This window comes from Oryx dammah, unplaced genomic scaffold (assembly GCF_014754425.2).
Source record: "Oryx dammah isolate SB20612 unplaced genomic scaffold, SCBI_Odam_1.1 HiC_scaffold_17, whole genome shotgun sequence".
In the NCBI taxonomy this organism is placed as follows: domain Eukaryota; kingdom Metazoa; phylum Chordata; class Mammalia; order Artiodactyla; family Bovidae; genus Oryx; species Oryx dammah.
Window position 1 is genome coordinate 74308741 of NW_024070201.1, and position 19886 is coordinate 74328626.

The 19886-nt window shown below is 36.1% G+C and overlaps 1 protein-coding gene across 5 annotated transcripts in view; it reads right to left on the reverse strand.

The window, feature by feature from the left end:
- The window catches only part of CKAP5 (cytoskeleton associated protein 5), a 95046-nt gene that overhangs the window by 49151 nt on the left and 26009 nt on the right, over nucleotides 1–19886 (reverse strand). For all 5 annotated transcript variants that reach the window (XM_040259147.1, XM_040259143.1, XM_040259146.1 and 2 more), the window contains exons 2-8: nucleotides 12644–12737; nucleotides 11967–12160; nucleotides 9858–10064; nucleotides 7293–7464; nucleotides 6557–6689; nucleotides 6206–6306; nucleotides 4254–4367 (exon numbers count right to left, since the gene is read on the reverse strand). In XM_040259147.1, coding sequence (XP_040115081.1) covers nucleotides 4254–4367; nucleotides 6206–6306; nucleotides 6557–6689; nucleotides 7293–7464; nucleotides 9858–10064; nucleotides 11967–12160; nucleotides 12644–12700 — 978 coding nt within the window. In that variant the 5' untranslated portion in view covers nucleotides 12701–12737. The remainder of the gene's footprint in view (nucleotides 1–4253; nucleotides 4368–6205; nucleotides 6307–6556; nucleotides 6690–7292; nucleotides 7465–9857; nucleotides 10065–11966; nucleotides 12161–12643; nucleotides 12738–19886) is intronic.

The window sequence follows — 19886 nt, forward strand, 5'->3', positions numbered from 1 at the left end:
TACATTCAAGATCACAGAGTTAGCAAATGGTAGTGCTGTGATTCAAATTCCGTCTGCTTTGACCCCAAAGCTTTTGCTATCTTTACTAAAGCACGTTCTCCTTCTAAACTCATGGCAAATTTATTTTCCTTATGAGAAGATGAGCTGCTGCTAAGTCGCTTAGACCAGGGTCCTAATAAATGTTTTTTAAATCTATAATTACTGTAAGTCTAGGTATTAAAATTCTATCCATTTTTGTATTGAATATATTGGCATTTGTGTCTGGATTATTTTTTTTACTAAAACATCTCTCAGGTATTATTTACATGCTAGATTTTGTATTTAGCATCTTAACATATATTCTAGGAAAGGTCATCAAAAACACGCTAGACCCCATTGCAAGAGATCTTACTTCAATGAATTTGGGATGGGATGTGGACATTAGTATTTTAATACAATTCAAAAGTGCTTTTGTTATACTGGCCTAGTTAAAGGACATCATTCAATCGAATTCTTAAGAGACTATCTAACATTATCATGAGTAGTAACCAGTGGAAACTGAATCTCAGACACTGATGACCCCAATGCAAGGTTTTGAAGAAGATCTTGTGAACCTATTATAGTTCAGGATATAGCAAAAGACTGAGTGCATTTATTGGTAAGTGATGAACCAGGCATCCAGTACAATATTTGCCCATTAACACTCATTCTCACACATCCCAGTTTGACTAAACAAGTGGTTCTTAACTGGGAAACAGGAATGGGGAAAATGGAAAAGTGTTTATTTTTAAGAAATATAGTGTACATGGAGGGACTCCATTTCAGGGTTGAAGAAAGTGTCAGTAATTCTGTTTGAGATCAGGGAAAGAAAAGTTATAGCTCACAATGTTAATTTAATCTAAATAATGGGAACTACTCTATAATTCGGAGAAGGCAATGGGAACCCACTTCAGTACTCTTGCCTGGAAAATCCCATGGACGGAGGAGCCTGGTGGGCTGCAGTCCATGGGGTCGCTAAGAGTCGGGCACGACTGAGCGACTTCACTTTCACTTTTCACTTTCATGCATTGGAGAAGGAAATCGCAACCCACTCCAGTGTTCTTGCCTGGAGAATCCCAGGGATGGGGGAGCCTGGTGGGCTGCCGACTCTGGGGTCACACAGAGTTGGACACGACTGAAGCGATTTAGCAGCAGCAGCAGCAGCAGTAGCAGCAGCACTCTATAATTAAAATTGCTGTCACTTCTACTTAATTGATTTTAAGTAATAATCAATTACTACTTATCTTTAACTAGTAATGTGAGCCACTAAACAGTAATCAAAACAAAAACACTGTTAGCAGATCATACAAGCAGGGCCACGACCACCAGAAGTCTGCACACTAGAACACAGCGTGGCCCCTGCCACCCTGACTAGAGAGGGCCCATGGGCAGCAACGGGGAGCCAGTTCAGCCAAAAATAGATAACACAATTTTAAAAAATTTAAAAAGAAATTATTTCAGGAACATTGTGAGGAATTTCAAAACGAGTAGCTTTTTACTACCTGTATTTAAGGAAAAAACTGGGCAACTAGTAAGATTACTTGATGAAGACAACAGAGAGAAGAGACGATGGAGAGAAGAGGGATGGGTCCACAAAGACCAATTAAGTCAATATAACATGGACCTGGGGCTGGACATAGGGCGGGGGCGTGGGGAGGCAAGGATTAAGAGTGGGATTAGCAGATGCAAACCAGCATACAGAAGGTCAATCAACAACAAGGTGCTACTGTACTGAACAGGGAACTATATTCAATTTCTTAGGATAAACTATAATAGAAAAAATATTAAAAAGAATACATATACATATGTATAACTGAATCACTTTGCTGTACAGTAGAAATTAACACAACACTATAAATCAACTATATAATAAAACAAAAACAATATGGATATGAAGTTTACTTTTGTCTACAAGTAACTAAAATAGAAAATACAAAAACAAAAATGTCATGTTTCATGTTAATTTATATTGACATTAATTTTTCATGGTTTTAAATATTTTAGCCACAAAATTAAGTTTCTTTTTACTGGTCTGTAGCCTCTGATTGACTGCCCCAACTCCACCATGTGAAGAGGGAAAGAAGTGCCTCCTGCTACCATAAGATCTCACACAGATCCACCATTTATGTCTACCCAGATATAAAAATCCATGACCATCTCTGTATAGAATACAGTGAGAGTTTATATTCACAGTCACAAAACCAATGGAAATCACAGAATAGTTTTCATCTAAAAAGCTAATATCCTAAGAAAATGCATGTAGAGAACATCAATTATTAACATTCCTGATTCCAATTAACATTCCTGATCATTACATAAGGAAAAATAAAAGCTTTTATCTGAGGCATTGAGAATTCAGTTCAATGTATCTGTTTCCATAAGATTTCTGATTTTAAAAATTATATGCTAGAACTCACAGAGAATCTGGAGCTCTCTTCAAGGTCACTAGAATCCCTCTTACTGCCTTCTACCCTCCTCTTTCCTCCTAGGCTCCAGGTTGGTGAATCTTTTCCCTAGGCCCATTCCCTTTTAATGACAGTCAGTCCTTTGTAACTGCAGATTCCGGAGGCCAACAGTATTCATTGCACTATGCCTTTTTATACAAGGAACTTGAGCAGATTTTAGCGTAGGTGGGAGCTCCTAGAATCAACACTCTGCCCCCTCTTTCCCCCAACCTGGGGATATCGAGAGATGACTGTAGTCTTGCCTGGGTCTGTGGCTCTTCAAGATAGATGACAGAGGAACAATGATTTTGACAAATTATATCCCTGTCTCCAAATCCTACTTGGAGGAAAGCAAAGGAAAACTAACTATGAGAAAATACAGTCCAGCCTCATTATTCATGAATTTCACATTTGCAAATTCATCTACCCATTAAAATTAACTGATAAGCCCCAAATCAATAATCGAGGCACTTTTCTGGTTACTCACAGATAAGCACAGAGCTGAGAAAAACCTGAATTGCCTGATATGCACATTCCCAGCTGAGATGAACAATGCAATACTCTGCCTTTGTCTTTTAGCTCTCACACTGTAACAAGTGTCTTTTTCATAGTCTAGTTTACTGCCATGGGTTTTTTTCTGCTTTTTTGTGCTTTTGGTTGGTGTTTCCACTATTTAAAGTGACCCACAAGTATAGTGCGGAGGTGCTCTCTGGTGTTCTTACATGCAAAAAGGCAGTGATGTCTCTTTCAGAGAAAATAAATGTGTTAGGTAGACTTTGTTCAGGCATGAGTTATACTGCTGTTGGCTGTGAGTTCAATGTTAAGGAATCAATCACATATAGTGAATAAGACATCTTCAAACAGAATAAAATCAGTTAATGAAAATGTGACCATAGGGCTGCAGGACCTTAACCCTGCATCTTCTCTTGGAACAATGGTAGAGCATTTGCTAATTCAGTGTTTGCAGTGACATTACAGAACATTATTACCACGAATAATGAGAATTACTCTACTTACATATTCATTTAATTAAAGAGTAACCTCCCTCACCCCCTACGATGCTAATCCTCTATAATTTCAAGCTGAAGAAGCAAATAAAACATTTTATCCTTGCTATATTCAAGAAGACGCCTTCAAAAAAAAAAAGATGATGCCGTCAGTCTCTTAAGCTCTATTAAAACAACACCCACAAGTGTCTGACCTGACTTACAGATATTATGAAAAACCACTACATACAAAAATATCCACCTCAGCATTCAACTTTCTTGGAACTAAGTAACACCAAAGAGTATTTTCTAAACTATTTCTTTCTTGGTTAGTACTCACCTGCTTTGTCACTGACCGCACATCCCCAGGTCCTGCGCTTCACTTTACATGCTGATAGTGTGGTATCACTTAACTACCTGCCTCATGAAAAATACTCTTCATGTCTAATATTTGTTCCATTAAACAGACCCAATTTAAAAAGCTCATTCTGTAGAATCATAAAACTAGAATATTTCATCCTAGATCAGGAAGATTCTCTATTTCTTAATGTTTGTGTATGCTATCAAATAGCATATTTACAGTCAAAGTGATAATTAACAAAGATTAAAAACTAATCCCTCTAAACTAACCTAAGACCGATCATTTTAAATAACCCTTAAAAAAATATGTATGCATATAATTAAAAAACAATCAACAGTGTTCCCTAAATGGCGGTGCTAACTGTGATAAAAAAGGTGACTTTTGAAGAAAAATAATGGCCTGGTCTGCTGTTGGGATACCAATGCTTAAACTCTTCATATTTACCTTCTTCAAAGCTTTTACTAAATCTGCATAATCGCCTGCTTCCAGTTTGGGGTTTTTCACTAGTACTTCTACAGCTTCCAGGGCTTCTTTTCTTTCTTGCCATTTTTTTGCCTCCTACAAGACACAGTATGAGTCACTTGGAGAACAGAAAATAAGAAAGCAAAACAAAAGTCTATTTCTTGTGTGCTACTAATTCAAAGGTATCTATTTTTTTGTTTTTTAGAAACTTTCTAAAGCTAGTTAGAAATCAACATTACAAAACAATGTAGCCAAGCAGAATTAAATTAAAGTTAAATTCATGTGGATAACATTTTGTTCGTATGTAAAAAGTATTTTTGTAACATCTCATAATCCTAATGTTCTACAATAAATAAGCAGGATGAAACACCAGATTGTTCTTCTCATTTTCTAGGTAAATTTTGAGCAAGTGTTAAACAGAAAACACTAATAGAAAGCATTTCTAGCATATCTCACAGTAGCACATCTACAGGGGAGAGGACTTTCTACACTGATAACATTAGAAACACCAGACAAGAACAAACATATAACCAACAACCAATACTGTTCTAATTCTGGATATTAGTTTTCCAGATTGTAGGTACAGTGTTGTTTTTTTGTTTGCTTTGTGGTCATAAAGTAGAAAATGCTTCACTAGAATTTGAATTCGAATATTCACTGTTGGAAAGAACTAGGGATACAAAGATGACAAATGCATCACCTTGGAGGTAATTATAATTCACTTCAATTTATCAAATATGTATTTGTTAATCAGAAGATAACAGAATACTCAAGGAGCTGATAGTAGAGGTAGATCTTCAATAAATAACTATCAGGTCATGACCACTGGGAAAGGAGAAGTACAAGCTGCTTTGGAATAGAAAAGGATTTAACTCAGTTTTGGTTATCAGGTAAGACCTCCTCCCAAAAGTGATGCTTAAGGTGGGATCTGGATGATGAAGAGATATTATGGGGTAAATGGGGAGGGGGCGGGGAAGAGTGTTATAGGCAGAAAGAACAGCATATGTCAAAGCCCAGAGTTTAGGGTGGAAAAAAAGTCTGGTGCATTTGATACCAGGAGAAATTCAGTATGACTGGAGCATGGGAAGTGACAGCAATTAGAGATGTGGCTGGAAGGTACATGGAGGCCTCAAAGGTACCATAGATTGCCTCAATGACTACAGTATGATTTCAAACATCATCTTAAAACCCATGGAAGCCATTGAAAGATTTTAATGAGGCAATAATATAGAAAGATTTCCATTATCAGAATGAAAATGACACCTCTAATTTTATTGTGAAATATAATGGGAAGGAGGCAAAAGCAGACAGGGAGTCTTGTGGAAGATACTGCAGGCATATATGGCAAGAGCTGATGGTAATGGTTGGGACAAGACTTTCTCAATTGGGGATAATTTTGACTCTTGGGATATGCTTGGCAAAGTCTGGAGATATTTTTGATTGTCATGACTTGGAGGAATGGTATTATTAACATCTGATTGATAAAGGTCAGAGATGCTGCTAAACGTCCCACAGTGTACAGACAATCCCCCAAACAAATATCTGGCCAAGAAATGTCAACAGTGTCAAGGTCAAGAAACCCTGGGGAAGGGGGAAAAAAAAAAGCAGTAACTCTTGGGTAGAGAAAGAAACCCTGGGGATGGAGAAAAGAGAATGAATTTGAGATATATTTAAAGGTAAGACCAGACAGAAAATGAGGAAAAGTTAAAAGTCAAGAATAATGTTTGGGTTTCTGGCAAGATGTGAAAAAACGGACTAACGTAGGCACTTATTCAAACTAGTATGGGAACAAAGAAGAAACCACTGACTCATTCTAATAGGGAAGATATGGTGGAAGAGGGTGCACCAGGAAGAGGGCTCAGCAGAGCATTCTCCAACAATATTCAAGTAACTATTAAACATGAAATAAATTAAAGAAGTTTACCATTACTTACAATTTTGTCATAAAAGTCTTTGGGAAGCTTGGAAAGAATTTCTACTGCTTCCAAAAGCTCATAAGCATCTATCTGTGGGACCTCATCACCATCATCACCACCTTCCAGGAGGAAAACAAAACAAACCTTAAAAATGGATGAAATGGTTTTACTTACCAAACAGTCGTCAGTTGTCCTTTCACACTCCTGATGCAATCTTGCCACAGGAGGGACCAGAATTATTAATCCTACAAACAACTTGTATTGTATCAAATGGCAGTCCTATAAAATTTACCTCGTGAACACAGGTTCCTGTTACAGGGCCAGTCTTGCTAACTTTTTTACATAAACCAGTGCTGATAAGTGGCTTACCTCCCTCAGCATCTCCACCAGCAGACTGTTGCTGTTCCAATTTAGCTTCTAGTTCTTGCTGGGAACGCAGAAACCTAGCTGGTTTAGGAGCACCTGTTGGCAGTTTGACCCACTCCTCTTCTAGTTCTTTCAACTGCAAATATCATAAAATATTTAAAAAACATATCTAGATCCCTGCTATTAGAGAAAATATTTATATTTACTAACGGACCGGAACCCAATTTCTTATTTATGCGGCTCTAATAAGGCAAATCAGAAAAAGATAAACTTAAATTGTGTACATTTTGTAGTAAAAGTCAAACCAACGTATATCGACTACACTGAAGATGTGTGACTAAACAGTTAGAAAAGAATAAAATCCAGTTTTTAAGACACTCTTATTATTTCATGAATTCACATATATTTGCATCAAATAGTATCTCTAAAACCAACTGAAATATAAAAAATAAGTAGAATCCATTCTGTCCAAATGGATATTAAGTCCTACAGTATTATAAAAGGATCTTTTAAACTTTTATAGTTTTGACACTAACATACTGGTATCACATAATACACAGTATTTAACTTGAGTGGACAAAAGTAACAGCAGAAACAGGTATGTTTGGAAAAAAACAGATTTCAAAGTAAAGAATGAAAAATAATTATTTGTAAGGATAGAATATCAACAACAATGACAGGAAGGAGCTATCTCCATATCAACCTTATATAAAGGCAACGAGAAAACGTAGTGCCTTACCTGGACAGGGTTTATGTTTTGTAACGGGGGTCTCAGAGCATCTCGAATCCATCTATAAATCTCTACAGCAATTAATTTGGCTTCATCTCGAACAGCCTTCTCTCGAGATTCAAAGAGTTTTGGCAACACTTTGATAATTGGCTTCAGTAAGATGATTTTGGAACCAAATTCACTGGAATTAAAAATTGGGGGGAAAAAACCTGTCACCATGCACTATGCTTGGGTAAAATATTAACTTGAATCCACTCAAACTCAGTTTTATATCTGTATACAACAGAGACATATATAGGTCAAGTTTTTTTCAGGGAAGAAGAAAAAAGGAACTTATAACAACATCTGTATTTAGATGCCATTCTTCCAAGAATATTACTTAATGTCCAGAGTCCAAAATAATACTACCATTTAAAAACTTTCTAGGTAATCAGTCTAGGAATCACTTAAATCTGAAATAGACCAACACTCATGTAACATCTTAAATAGATATGTATGTACATATAAAAGCTTAAAATACAAACAAGTCAATTTATAAATAGTTAAATGAGTGAAATTTATTTTTAATAATCTTTTATTAACTGTTCTATGTAATTACGGGGATTCACTCGGCTTGACAGATCACTAATCCTGGCAGTGCACCTTTCATTCCTGACTTGAAGCTATCACACTATAAATTCAGGCAACTTAAATCTCTCTCTGCTTCAGTTTTCCAGGGAAAACAGCTGCATTCTGGCTTCTTCATTTGGGATCTCTTAATCTTCCTTTACATCATTACTGTTTCATCTGACTTTTGTTTACTTGTTTCACTCTCCTGGACTACTTCTGAAAGATATTTATAAAAACAACAGATGGAGCAGGTCCAAATGGAAAACAGACACCATAACAACACAAAACATATACATAATACTACACAGATTACTCTAGGGGGGATAAAAAAGAGTTTGAGAAGCCCATTTTAGGGGCCACAGAACGTTTTTGGTCTCCTAAAGCTAACATAGACAGCTTGAGGAAGCTCTGGAACCAAGGACTAAACAGTTTGGCCCTAAGGTTCCATAAAGTCCCAGAGAGCTATCTAGTAGGTCTACTATAGATTCTGAGATGCTTTAGAATAAATACAGAACCATAGAGGGATGGGAATAAACAACAACACCTATTAGGAAAACAGAAGACAGCATACCTAACTTGTTTTTTTTTTCTACCTTTATTCTCCCAGTCAGCTTAAAAATGAAATAGCCACAGTTTACAGAATTCCAGATTAGAAACTTTTAATTTTAAGGTAGAATATAGTATGATATATATATATTTATTAAGAAACCAATTACTAAGGATAGAACAGATCATTAGGACAAACACAATCTGACTTCCCTGGTGGCTCAGACGGTAAAGTGTCCACCTACACTGTGGAGACCCAGGTTCAATCCCTGGGTCAGGAAGATCTCTTGGAGAAGGAAATGGCAACTCACTCCAGTATTCTTGCCTGGAAAATCCCATGGATGGAGGAGCCTGGTGGGCTACAGTCCATGGGATCACAAAGAGTTGTGTCCAGTTCACTCAATCTTGACAATGTATCAAGTCACTAAATTTCTAAAATGATAGTGTATCTATGACACTATAATAGGTTAGGAATGAGGAAAATTTTATCACAAAAGAATCTAAGTAAAAGCCAAATTTTATGAAAGAACATTACGAAAGAAGTGAAAGACAAAGTTTACAGACTTACAAATTGAAGACAGCTTAACAAATTTAAGAATTTTGATACTTTCATGTAAGATAAACACCAAAGGAAGCATATTCTGCAAGAAATAGGTCATATACAAAATCAAAAGAGAACTGAATTGGGAAGATCTTCACATCCACAGGTCACACATTTAGGATTTCACTACAGCTGCTTTCTGAAGTATCACATGTGGAAGTATTGGGGACAGGATATCAGATGAGGACTGCCAGATAAGAACAAACTAGTGGTTTGTTTAATTCAGATTTTCATAGAAAATTACAGCCACTTGCTCCTGAAAGAGATCCCATTCATGAAAAACTTCACTGTCAAACAACATGAAATCCTAGGGTTGAAAATAACTTATTACATAAAAGTTATTTTCTATTTCTGTTGCTATGCCTCAGTTTAAAAGTGTACGGTATTTCCTTCTATTTTATTTTAAAAAGCACATAAACGAAGGTTTGCTTTAGCCAACAACTATGTCTTTAGACAGCATTTCAAAGTACATACATTTATGCTTGAGGATAAGAGAAAAAGAGCTGTTAAATACCCTGAGGAGTGCTTTTCCAGGAAAAAGTCAATTCATAATCTTAAAACAGGTCAGAAATATCCCCCATTCATCTTCCTTAGAAAGAGATTTAGATAAAATAACTATGCAACACACTTAAAGGCTAATATTACTGAATACAAAGTATCAAGCCTAAAGAATGGCTCTGGTTTTTCCAGGTCACTTTTCTGGTTAGTATGGCCTGCCAAGTCAACCCCAACAGTTTTCATTTCTGTTTAAACCAGGTAGCCAAACTCAATAGAGAGATTCTAGTCAACAGTACTGAAGCAAAAAGAAAAGGTCTTACCTTAAGGCTTTCCTCAGTGTCTCTATACAGGCCACAACGATCTTGGGGTTCTTATTGTCCAGGCCTTTCAGCAGCTCCTCTTGTACAGCTTCTCCTTTCTCAATCTCTATGTACATTAGACAAATCTCAATGCCTAGCTCCTTGGCTTTGGCTTTGGGTTGGTTGAATACTTTACTTACAACACCTGATACAACTTCTCCCGTGGTTCTGTAATATACAGATTATAAACAATAACACCCATGCACATAAAAGCACACTTGAGTGGAAAGAGCTGGAAAGGGTCATGCAAAGTGGGGGAAACAAGTACTTTTTAAAAAAACACTTAGAAATAACGTAAATGAGACTCTAAACATTTATGTTCAAGAACATTAAAAAAAAAAACGTATGCAAACTATTTTAAGACATGTCACAGCAGATCACAGTTTCTATTTATACAGAGAAGAAATTTAAATAAGAAAGCAAAAATCCATTGAAATCTCACTACCCAGAGAAAACTACTTTCAACTTTATGGTATCCATCCTTCTGCTACTGCTGCTAAGTCGCTTCAGTCGTGTCCAACTCTGTGTGATCCCATAGACAGCAGCCCACTGGGCTCCTCTGTCCACGGGATTCTCCAGGCAAGAATACTGGAGTGGGTTGCCATTTCCTTCTCCAAATTTCTATATGCACAGATAAACAGATAGATACACATACATTTTATAAAAATAAGATAACAGAGTTCTTGCTTTTTTGGAAAAATTTTAAAAGTCATTTTAAAAACTTCTTAGGACAGAGAATTTCTTCACAGAAGGAATGGATATGCACCTTTAATAACAAAAGGCTGCTCCTGACTCCTTGGCAAGACTTTACAGTATCTTTATTGCTTTGAGTCTCTTCTAAATTAAATAAAACCTGTACTGCTGGAAATTAGAGAAACTGAGTGGATCTGGATCACACACAGCATTTATCAAAAAGTTTCTAGTATCAGAAGAAAAATTAAATTAAGAAAGCAACTGTCTCACTGATGGCAAGGGAAAGTTGGTGATGCTGGTTAACAAAACTGTCAAATTAATAACTGTCTTTCTAGGTATAAATTTTGAGGTGAGTCAAGTACATATTGGTGTCTTCTTTATCCATACTGGTGTCTTCTTTATCCATGGGTTCCTCATCTGTGGATTCAACTGAATTCAGATCAAAAATTTTTGGAGAAAAAAATTCTGGAAAGTTCCAAAAAGCAGAGCCATGCAGCCAGCAACTACTTATACATCATTTACATTGTAGTTACAATTGTTTACATAGTATTCACACTGTGTCAGGTATTAAGAGTAACCTAGAGATGGAAGATGGGTGTAGGTTATATGTGATATGCAAATATTAGGTCATTTCATGTAAGGGACTTGAACATCTGTAGATTTTGCTATATCCTAAGGCATGGGGGTACGGACTTTTGTCCTGGAAACAATTCCCCTGGAGACACTGAGGGATGGATATACATATTTCTTGTGCAATTAGGTCAAGGGTCCCCATTCTTTTTCAGTATGGAGGACTCCTTTCAATGACATAAAGGCTAGTGTTAGGAAAGTCATGTTTATGAGGTATGGGAGACTGGAGTGACTAGATACATCTATCAACCAATAAGCTGGGAGTTACAGAGGTTGTAACTCACCTCTCCTAAGAGCGAAAAATGCCTCATGACCATAGGGAGAAAGATGTGACTCTGAGATGACACAGCCTGGAACCATTGTAAGAAAAAGATTTTAGTAATGCTTAAATGTTTTCAGTGAAATTCTGATGCCTTTACTAACCACCTCAGTTTCTTCTAAAAATTTTTCCTCTTAGAGTGATTCTCATACAAAAATCTCAGCAGGAGAGAATCACTTGCTCATCAAACCCTAAGGAAAAAACTCAGTATCTGATTTCTAATTTGCTCCTCTCTAAAGATCTCATGTACCATTTAGACTTCTGAGAGCAGATAAAGACAATGAAAAACAAGGGTCAAGGAGCTATGAAAGTTAAGAAATGAATATCCTCTAAAAGTGCCAAGCACAATGATCCATAAAAATACATAATTAATCCATGTAGCACCAGACAGGGGTTTTTACCAGAATAGTTGGAAAGAAGGTACTTACTTTCCTGCTACATGGGCATTTTCAACATAAACAAGTGCAGCTTCTAATCCTTTCAACTGAACCACTGCATTGGAATCCGTCACAAACTTTTTGATCAATCCTAAAAATTTGGACCATTCTGGGCTCTTTTCATCTTTTATTTTCTGGAAGATCTTCAGGGCTTCTTCATACCCACTTAACCTTGCTTTCCAGAGCTAAAAGAAAAGTATTTTGAAACAAAACAAAATTTACTGATATTATCATCTACTATTGGGGCGGGGGGTGACTATCTTATACCAGGTAATTTGAACAAAGGATCCCAGATTAGAAACAAAAACGAAGCTTAAGAAATCCAGATAGTTGATTTTCTTTCTTTTTAAAGATTAGCTAATAAACTTTTTCTTGTGTTTAATATTAAGGATATTCTGCCAAAGCCTTCTAGAATTCATAAACTGGCCACTATAAATGTATCGCACTTTGTATCCAAGTGTTCGTCACTCTTTCTTTGTAACAGGACATTAAAGAGGTAACGATTCAAACATGAGAGAGTTTCCTGCTGAAAGTGTCCAATCTCCAAAGCAGGCTGTTTTTCTGGTTGTATTGTGTAATCATTAGGCAGCTTTATACTACACTATACAGTATAACTGCTGACGAAACAAGCCAATGACAGCGAAATTTGAGCTCCAGAAGAGTCTTACCTTGTGTTCACATTTCTGATCAACCGGCAGTTTCATCCACTCACTGTCATCTCCCATTGTGCTTCCAGTTTCTCCTTAGAATTAAGAGTAATTCCTAGTCAGATAAAAATCAGAATCCATTAACTCTAGCAACGAAGCTCTCTTTTATCAAGCACACACCAACAGAAGAATCTCATTCTTTGGTCAAATGCCCATTTAATTCCATTAATAGAACATTTAAAAAGTAAACAAAAAATCAATAAAAAATCTAAATAAATCTAGAAAGGACAAGATACAATTCTTTAAAAAAGATGTCTATATGTATTTTCCCAAATGAGAACTTCTTAGATCTATGACAAAGCTGGAATAAAACAGAAGAGCTAAACTACTCGGCCTTTTAAGAAAGGCAAGAAAAGAGTTTCAAAGATAAGTCATACTTTTAACACAAAATTCCGTAAGGCAAATAATCAACATGAAAAAAACCTCAATGCTACCTAGCTCTCTACCTAATCCTGGTAAATAAATATGTCTACATAAACTAAAGGAAATCAACCCTGAATATTCACTGAAGGACTGATGCTGAAGCTCCAGTACTTCGGCCATTGATGTGAAGAGCTGGCTCAATAAAAAGACGCTGATGCTGGGAAAGACTGAAGGCTGAGACACTGGGAAAGGAGAAGGGTGTGGCAGAGGATGAGACAGTTGGAGAGCATCACCAACTCAATGGCCATGAAGTTAAGAAAACTCCAGGAGGCAGTGGAGGACAGAGGGGTCTGGAGTGCTCCAGTCCCTGGGACAGCAAAGAGTCGGACATGACTTACTGACAGAACAACAACAAAAAAATATAAACTAGCAGAAAATTAAATCCCCCAATAAACTAATTCTCCATAAACATTAAATCATTTTTTAGTGAGGTTTATAGTCAACATTCCTTTAACAATTTTATGCTATTCATTTAGATAATATAGCTGTAGAAAATCTCCAAAATACAGAAAATACATAAAGAAGGAAAGTATTAAAACACAATTTCACACCAATTAGTAACCATGATGACACTGAAATGTATCCACTTGAATCTTTCTAGATTTCTTTCAATGTACATGCAGTGTATAAATTATATGAAAAAGGGCTAATCTTCTTGTAATTTTTTTCTTACACGGTCACACACATTTCCTCATATTTGAGAACATGATGTTTAAAGGTTGCATTGCACTTTATGTGTGTGTGTGTGTTAGCCGCTCAGACATGTCCAACTCTTTGCGACCCCAGGGACTGTAGCCCACCAGGCTTTGCTGTCCATGGAATTCTACAGGCAAGAATACTGGAGTGGATCGCCATTCCCTTCTCCAGATGAACTTCCCAACCCAGGTATCGAACCCTGGTCTTCTGCCTCACAGGCAGATTCTTTACCGTTTGAGCTAAAGTCTAAATGCATTGCATTTTATGAATGTACCATAATTACCAATTCTAACAGTGGACATTTAAATTGTCTCAAATTTTTCATTATTATAAATGACACAAAAGAGATCTTATCTCTCTGTCCTCAGGCCACGTCTGACATAAAATATGTCTTCAATCAATATGTATTTAATGAATATATGCCTTGATACGTCTGCTATGAGTCAGGCACTGTGAAAAGTAGTTTTTAAAATTGTGGATTCATTATACTAACAACAACTATGCCAAAGAAAAATATTCTTCCCACTTTTACACACTAGGTTCATAAAGATTCAATAATTTGCCAAAAACAACAAAACTGGCAGGCAGTAGCTCACACTAAGATTCTTCCTTTACAACTTGTTGCCTCCCATTTAAATGTAGGGAATATCCCAGGAAAAAAATATTAGTGATTGAATTGTAAAAGTTTATTAGAGTAAATGAAACTTTCATTAAGACGTCTCTTCAAAATCCCCAAGACTCTGTGAAACAACAGCACTGTGTTTTAGAGTAGGAGTCAGAGAATCTTTGAGAAGGCTAATAAAACAACAGTGAGACAATACAAGAGTTTGGGGAACAGTATGATGTTATTTAACTTGAAAATGCACATTCTCTACTATCTGGCAACTCCATTGCTAGGTACACACCCTAGAAACTGATGCCAACTGCACCAGAAGACCTGTATAAGGACATTTACAGCAATGTTGGCTATAAAAGTCAAATGTTGAAAACACCTTACAAATTCATCAGTAAGAGAATGAAGAGTGGTATATTCGCTGGGTATAATATTACACAGCAACTAAAAGAGCTGCAAGTGCTGAAAGCAGCTACTCCAACAAGTACATGAACATGCCAAAAGTTAGCCCAAATGTCCACTGGTGGATGAATAAACAAACCGATACGTACACACAATGGACCGTTACTCAGCTATTGGTGAGAATGAAGTACTTACTGATACATGTTACAACATGGACGAACGTCACACACACGATGCTGAGTAAAGGAAGCCAAACATGAAAGGTCTGATATCACACGATTCCATACGTAGGAAATATCCAGCCAGAATGTATCAATCCATAGAGACAGATTCAGATTAGTGGTTGCCAGGGGTTGCGGACAGAGGAAGAATGGGAAGAAATTGCTTAATGGATAAGTAGTTTTACTGTGATGTGATGGAAATGTTACTGTTTGGAGACTAGACAGAGATGGTGGTTGCACAACATTATGAATGTGCAAAATACCATTGACTTGTTCACTTAAAATGGTTGATTTTATGTTTCATAAATTTCACATCAATAAAAAAATTTTTTTAAGTTCCCAGGTGATTCTAACACGCAACCCTGGGTTAAAAACCTCTAATGTTATCTTCTTTGGCACAAGTTTGAGCTGCAAAAGCAATCTTTCCTATCTGACTGATTTTCAAAGAGAAACAGTCAATGAGAGCTTTTAAAGCGTTTTCCAACCAAGAGAATGTGAACAACATTCAGTTGTTGGTATTCTGTCAGTTCACCGCAATACTTTCTTTTTTTCTTGTCGGTTCCTTTTTGAAACATGAAGAAAAGGTGACTGAACCTAACGGCACCATGTAAACAGTGCTGTCACTGTGCTAAGGTTCTGAAGTGGCTTCTACTACTTTGTAGCCTCAGTTTAAGAAAACTATTGGCTTATGATTTTGTTGCTTTCCATTCAAAGGCAAGGCTTGGTTCGTACCAAAACCTTCCCGGGCACTGAAATAATGGATACGGTATTTTGTGTATTCATGTGACACTGAAGACTCCTGCTCTGTCTTTATCTTTTCCCAGATTAATATACTAAGAAAAAAAGGACTTCACTAATTTTTCTCCATAATTAATGTAAAAATTAATTTTAGAATATATCTTTTTATATATCTAAGAAAATGTATATAATATATGTTAGGAGGAATTACAATAAAATTGATATACTGACCTACCATCCAATTAAAAATCAGAACTCTACCAATATTATTGCACCAGCGCAACTTTTTCCTACCCCATCCTTCTTCCCAAAAAAGTACTTTCCCAAAGAAGTTTGCTTGGTTCTCTGCTGTGGTCAGTCACATATTCCTAAACAAAATTAACTGTGCTTGCTTGTGAGCCTTAGAAAATGTTATACTATTGTATAACTTACCTTTTTCATTCAATGTTTCATTTGTAAAATTCACCCATGTGGTACTATAGTTTAAATCTACTAAAATTGTGGTCAAAAAGACTTATACTGGTACTAAACCTTATCATTCCAAGATAAGTATAGAAACAGAGGTAAGTGTTTAGAAACTGCCATAGTATCTATTCTAACTTCTTTTATTATGGTGGTCTGAGGAACTGAAAAATGTTGAGTGAGGCTAATGTATAAAATACAACGAGAAAAGTAAGGGAGGACAGAGAGTAAGGCTGGAAGGTAGTCTAGATCAGACCCTGGAAGGTCCTGTAAGTGATGTTAAGAAATTTGGACTTTATTCCAAAGGCAGGAGACTTTGACTGAAGGACTGTAAACAGGAAAATTTCATAAGGTATCAAATTTGCATTTTTCAAACTATATAATGTAAATATAAAAGCAATATGAAGAATGTCTTAGAAGGCAGTAACAACAGAGGGAAAACAGAAAACTAATCTAAATGAAGGATGATGATAACTTGGAACTAACAACAGTAGCAACTCAAGTAGAGAAAAGGGAACGGCTTTTAGAGACATAAAGAATGTCAAGGACTACCTTTATTGAGTGCCTGTAGGAGACTGAGATCAGGATAAAGATGAAGCTTTGGACAAGCTGTGTTTGAGATGTACATTAGACAAGGGTAGATGTGGAAAGCAGTTGGAGATTCAAGCCTGGTGCTCAAGAGAGAGAACTGGTCTGGAGATAAAAATTTAGTTAGGAGTTATCTGTGTGGCTCAAACGGTAAAGAATCTGCTGCAGTGTGGGGGACCTGGGTTCGATCCCTGGGTCGGGAAGATCCCTTGGAGAAGGGAATGGCTACCCACTCTAGTATTCTGGCCTGGAGAATTCCATGGACAGAGGAGCCTGGCAGGCTACAGTCCATGGGATCACAAAGAGTTGGACAGGACTGAGTAACTAACATACACAAGGGGTGGATGAATAGTACTGAGGAAGAGTGTATAATGAGAAGAGCCCCAGGTTAGAGTTTAGATGTTTCCAGTTTAGAAACCAGAATCTATAGGACCTTAGTCCACCATGTATAGTGTTGGATATATAAAATGATCAGTTAATGTCTGCTGGGGGGAAAAAACAAAACAAAACACAATAATCCAAAATGGGGTAAACAGTCTTATCAAATTTGAGTTTTTGTTACTTGAGGGAAAATTTGTTACTTTCAATTTCTACCTGTAAATCTAAATTTAAAAAAAGGAAAAGGAATTCTGTATCTTCAAAATCACCACTAACTTAAGGTTGAGACCTTAGGCAAGTTACTTACCCAAACGTACACTGCCTCAGCATGCTTGTGTGTGAAGTGGGAATAACAGCACACACCTCAGAGGATTGTGTGGATTAAATGAGTCAGTACATGTAAAGCTGTTACACTAGATATTTGGCTCAATAAATGCTAGCAATTTACTATCATTATCAGTATTTGGCATTCCAAATTTGAAAATATTTATCTCATTTCTAAATTACAGTTGACTTTATTTTGGAATTGTATATAAAAGAGCAAGTCTACAAGCACCTTAGAATATTGCTTAATGCATAAGATACATGATTATATTAAATCTGTCATGTTGAAATACAGTATTAATATCAAAGTATTTTGAAATATGAGTATATGGGTTTCTACATTAATACATTAAATAAAATACAGCAGCATATTAATAACATAATTCTGAAGTTATGATGAATAAAAATATTTTTATATATGACTACAGATATGATTTCTATTGGTGACAGAGGTGTATGTTCTAATATTACTGTAGTTTACTGTCTACATTATTAACTGAAGAAAATGTCAAAATTTCAGTTAAAAGGTTACTGAAAATAAGATGTAATTATTTTTCCATATAAATGTACAGAGTCCCTGAATTCTAACACAGGTTAAAATCTGTTAGTCTACAACCTTTCAAATTCTATGATCAAAGACTTTAGGGCACTGCTTACCCTCATCTCAAAGTCTCTTGTTAAAATAACAGCTAACACCCATCCAATACTTAAGTGGCACTTTATCTTTTACAGGTATTTTTATAATCATTCATCTTCTATGTATTTCATAATGTAAATGCAAGTATACTATCTGATTTGGGTTTATTTTCTTTCTTTTTTTATATTATTTTTAGTTATGTGGCTCTTTCTTACTAAACTGTTAAGATACTCTTGAGCAAAAGCTTTTTGTCTTATTAATCTCTATCCCCACAAGGTTCAAATAAATAAATAAAGCATCATTATCCTCTTTTTTCAGGTTTATTTTCTTTCTTTTTTAAATATTATTCTTAGTTAACTCTTTCTGACTCAACCATAAGATTCTCTTGAGCAAAAGCTTTTTGTCTCATTAATCTCTCTTTTCACGAGGCTCAAATAAATAAATAAAGCATCTTTATCCTCTTTCTATACCTGGAGGGAAAAGAGGTTCAGTGTCCCACCAAAGGCCATCTGGGTGGAGGAGAATAGTCTAGAGGAGACTTCTTAGTTTGGTGAATTTTCCAGGACTTATGGTTTCTATATGATCTACAGTGAAATCTATTCACCCTGTATCTGTTCAAACAGTATAAATAATAAGAGTTATTTTGGTGCTTACCTAACTCAATAAAAATATAAACAGCAAATAGGAGTATATGTGAAAGATAAGTTTATTTGCCTCCAAAGGACTTAAGGTAATTTAGAGAAATTTAAAATACAGTTAGTTGGTAAAGGGGAATCATCCCTGATCAGCAGTTGCCAAATAATCAAGCTAACTATCTAGCTGGGTCTCAGATACTGTTCACTTGTGTTTGCATAAGAAATAACTACAGTTTTAATTATAATTTGGGGTTATTCACAATACTTATTCCACTGAGTATTGACTCTACCAGTTGAAAAAGAAAATCTTTCCTTGAAATTGATCAAAAAAACAAGAATAGTAGACTATAATCTACAGTTCATACTAGTTTCAAATTTATAACTACAATTCTAGAATGTTTGTGGGAGGGTAGGAAAAAGGTCATTAAAGTGGCCACTTGTTTTAAACTTTGCCTCTATCTGCACATTTTAACTAACCATTATCAGACAGGCCTTAGGAACATTCAGAACATATTCAGGAAGTAATGCAGGGGACCCTCAGAGTTCATAAAATGACATATGTATAAAATAGACCAATAATTTCATGAAAAGTCACACAAGCTAAAAGCCTGAATGATCTCTTCCGAGAAATGTAGTGCTATTTTCAAAACACACAGCAAATAAAACCAAATTAACCTTCATAATAGCTAAGAGTGGAAACCACCCAAATCTCTATCCACTGATAAACAGATAAATAAAATGTGATAAATCACAGAATAGAATATGATTCAATGATAAAAATGAGGTACTATAAAGAATCCCTAAAACTCAAAAACAGGCAAACAACGTGATTAAAAAGTGGGCAAAGAACTTGATTAGACACCTGTCCAAAGAAGACAGACAAAAGGCTAATAAGCACACGAGAAGAAGTTCAATACTACTGAACATTCAGTTCAGTTCAGTTGCTCAGTCGTGTCCTACTCTTTGCGACCCCATGAAACGCAGCACGCCAGGCCTCCCTGTCCAGCACCAACTCCCAGAGTTCACCCAAACTCATGTGCATAGAGTCGGTGATGCCATCCAGCCATCTCATCCTCTGTCGTCCCCT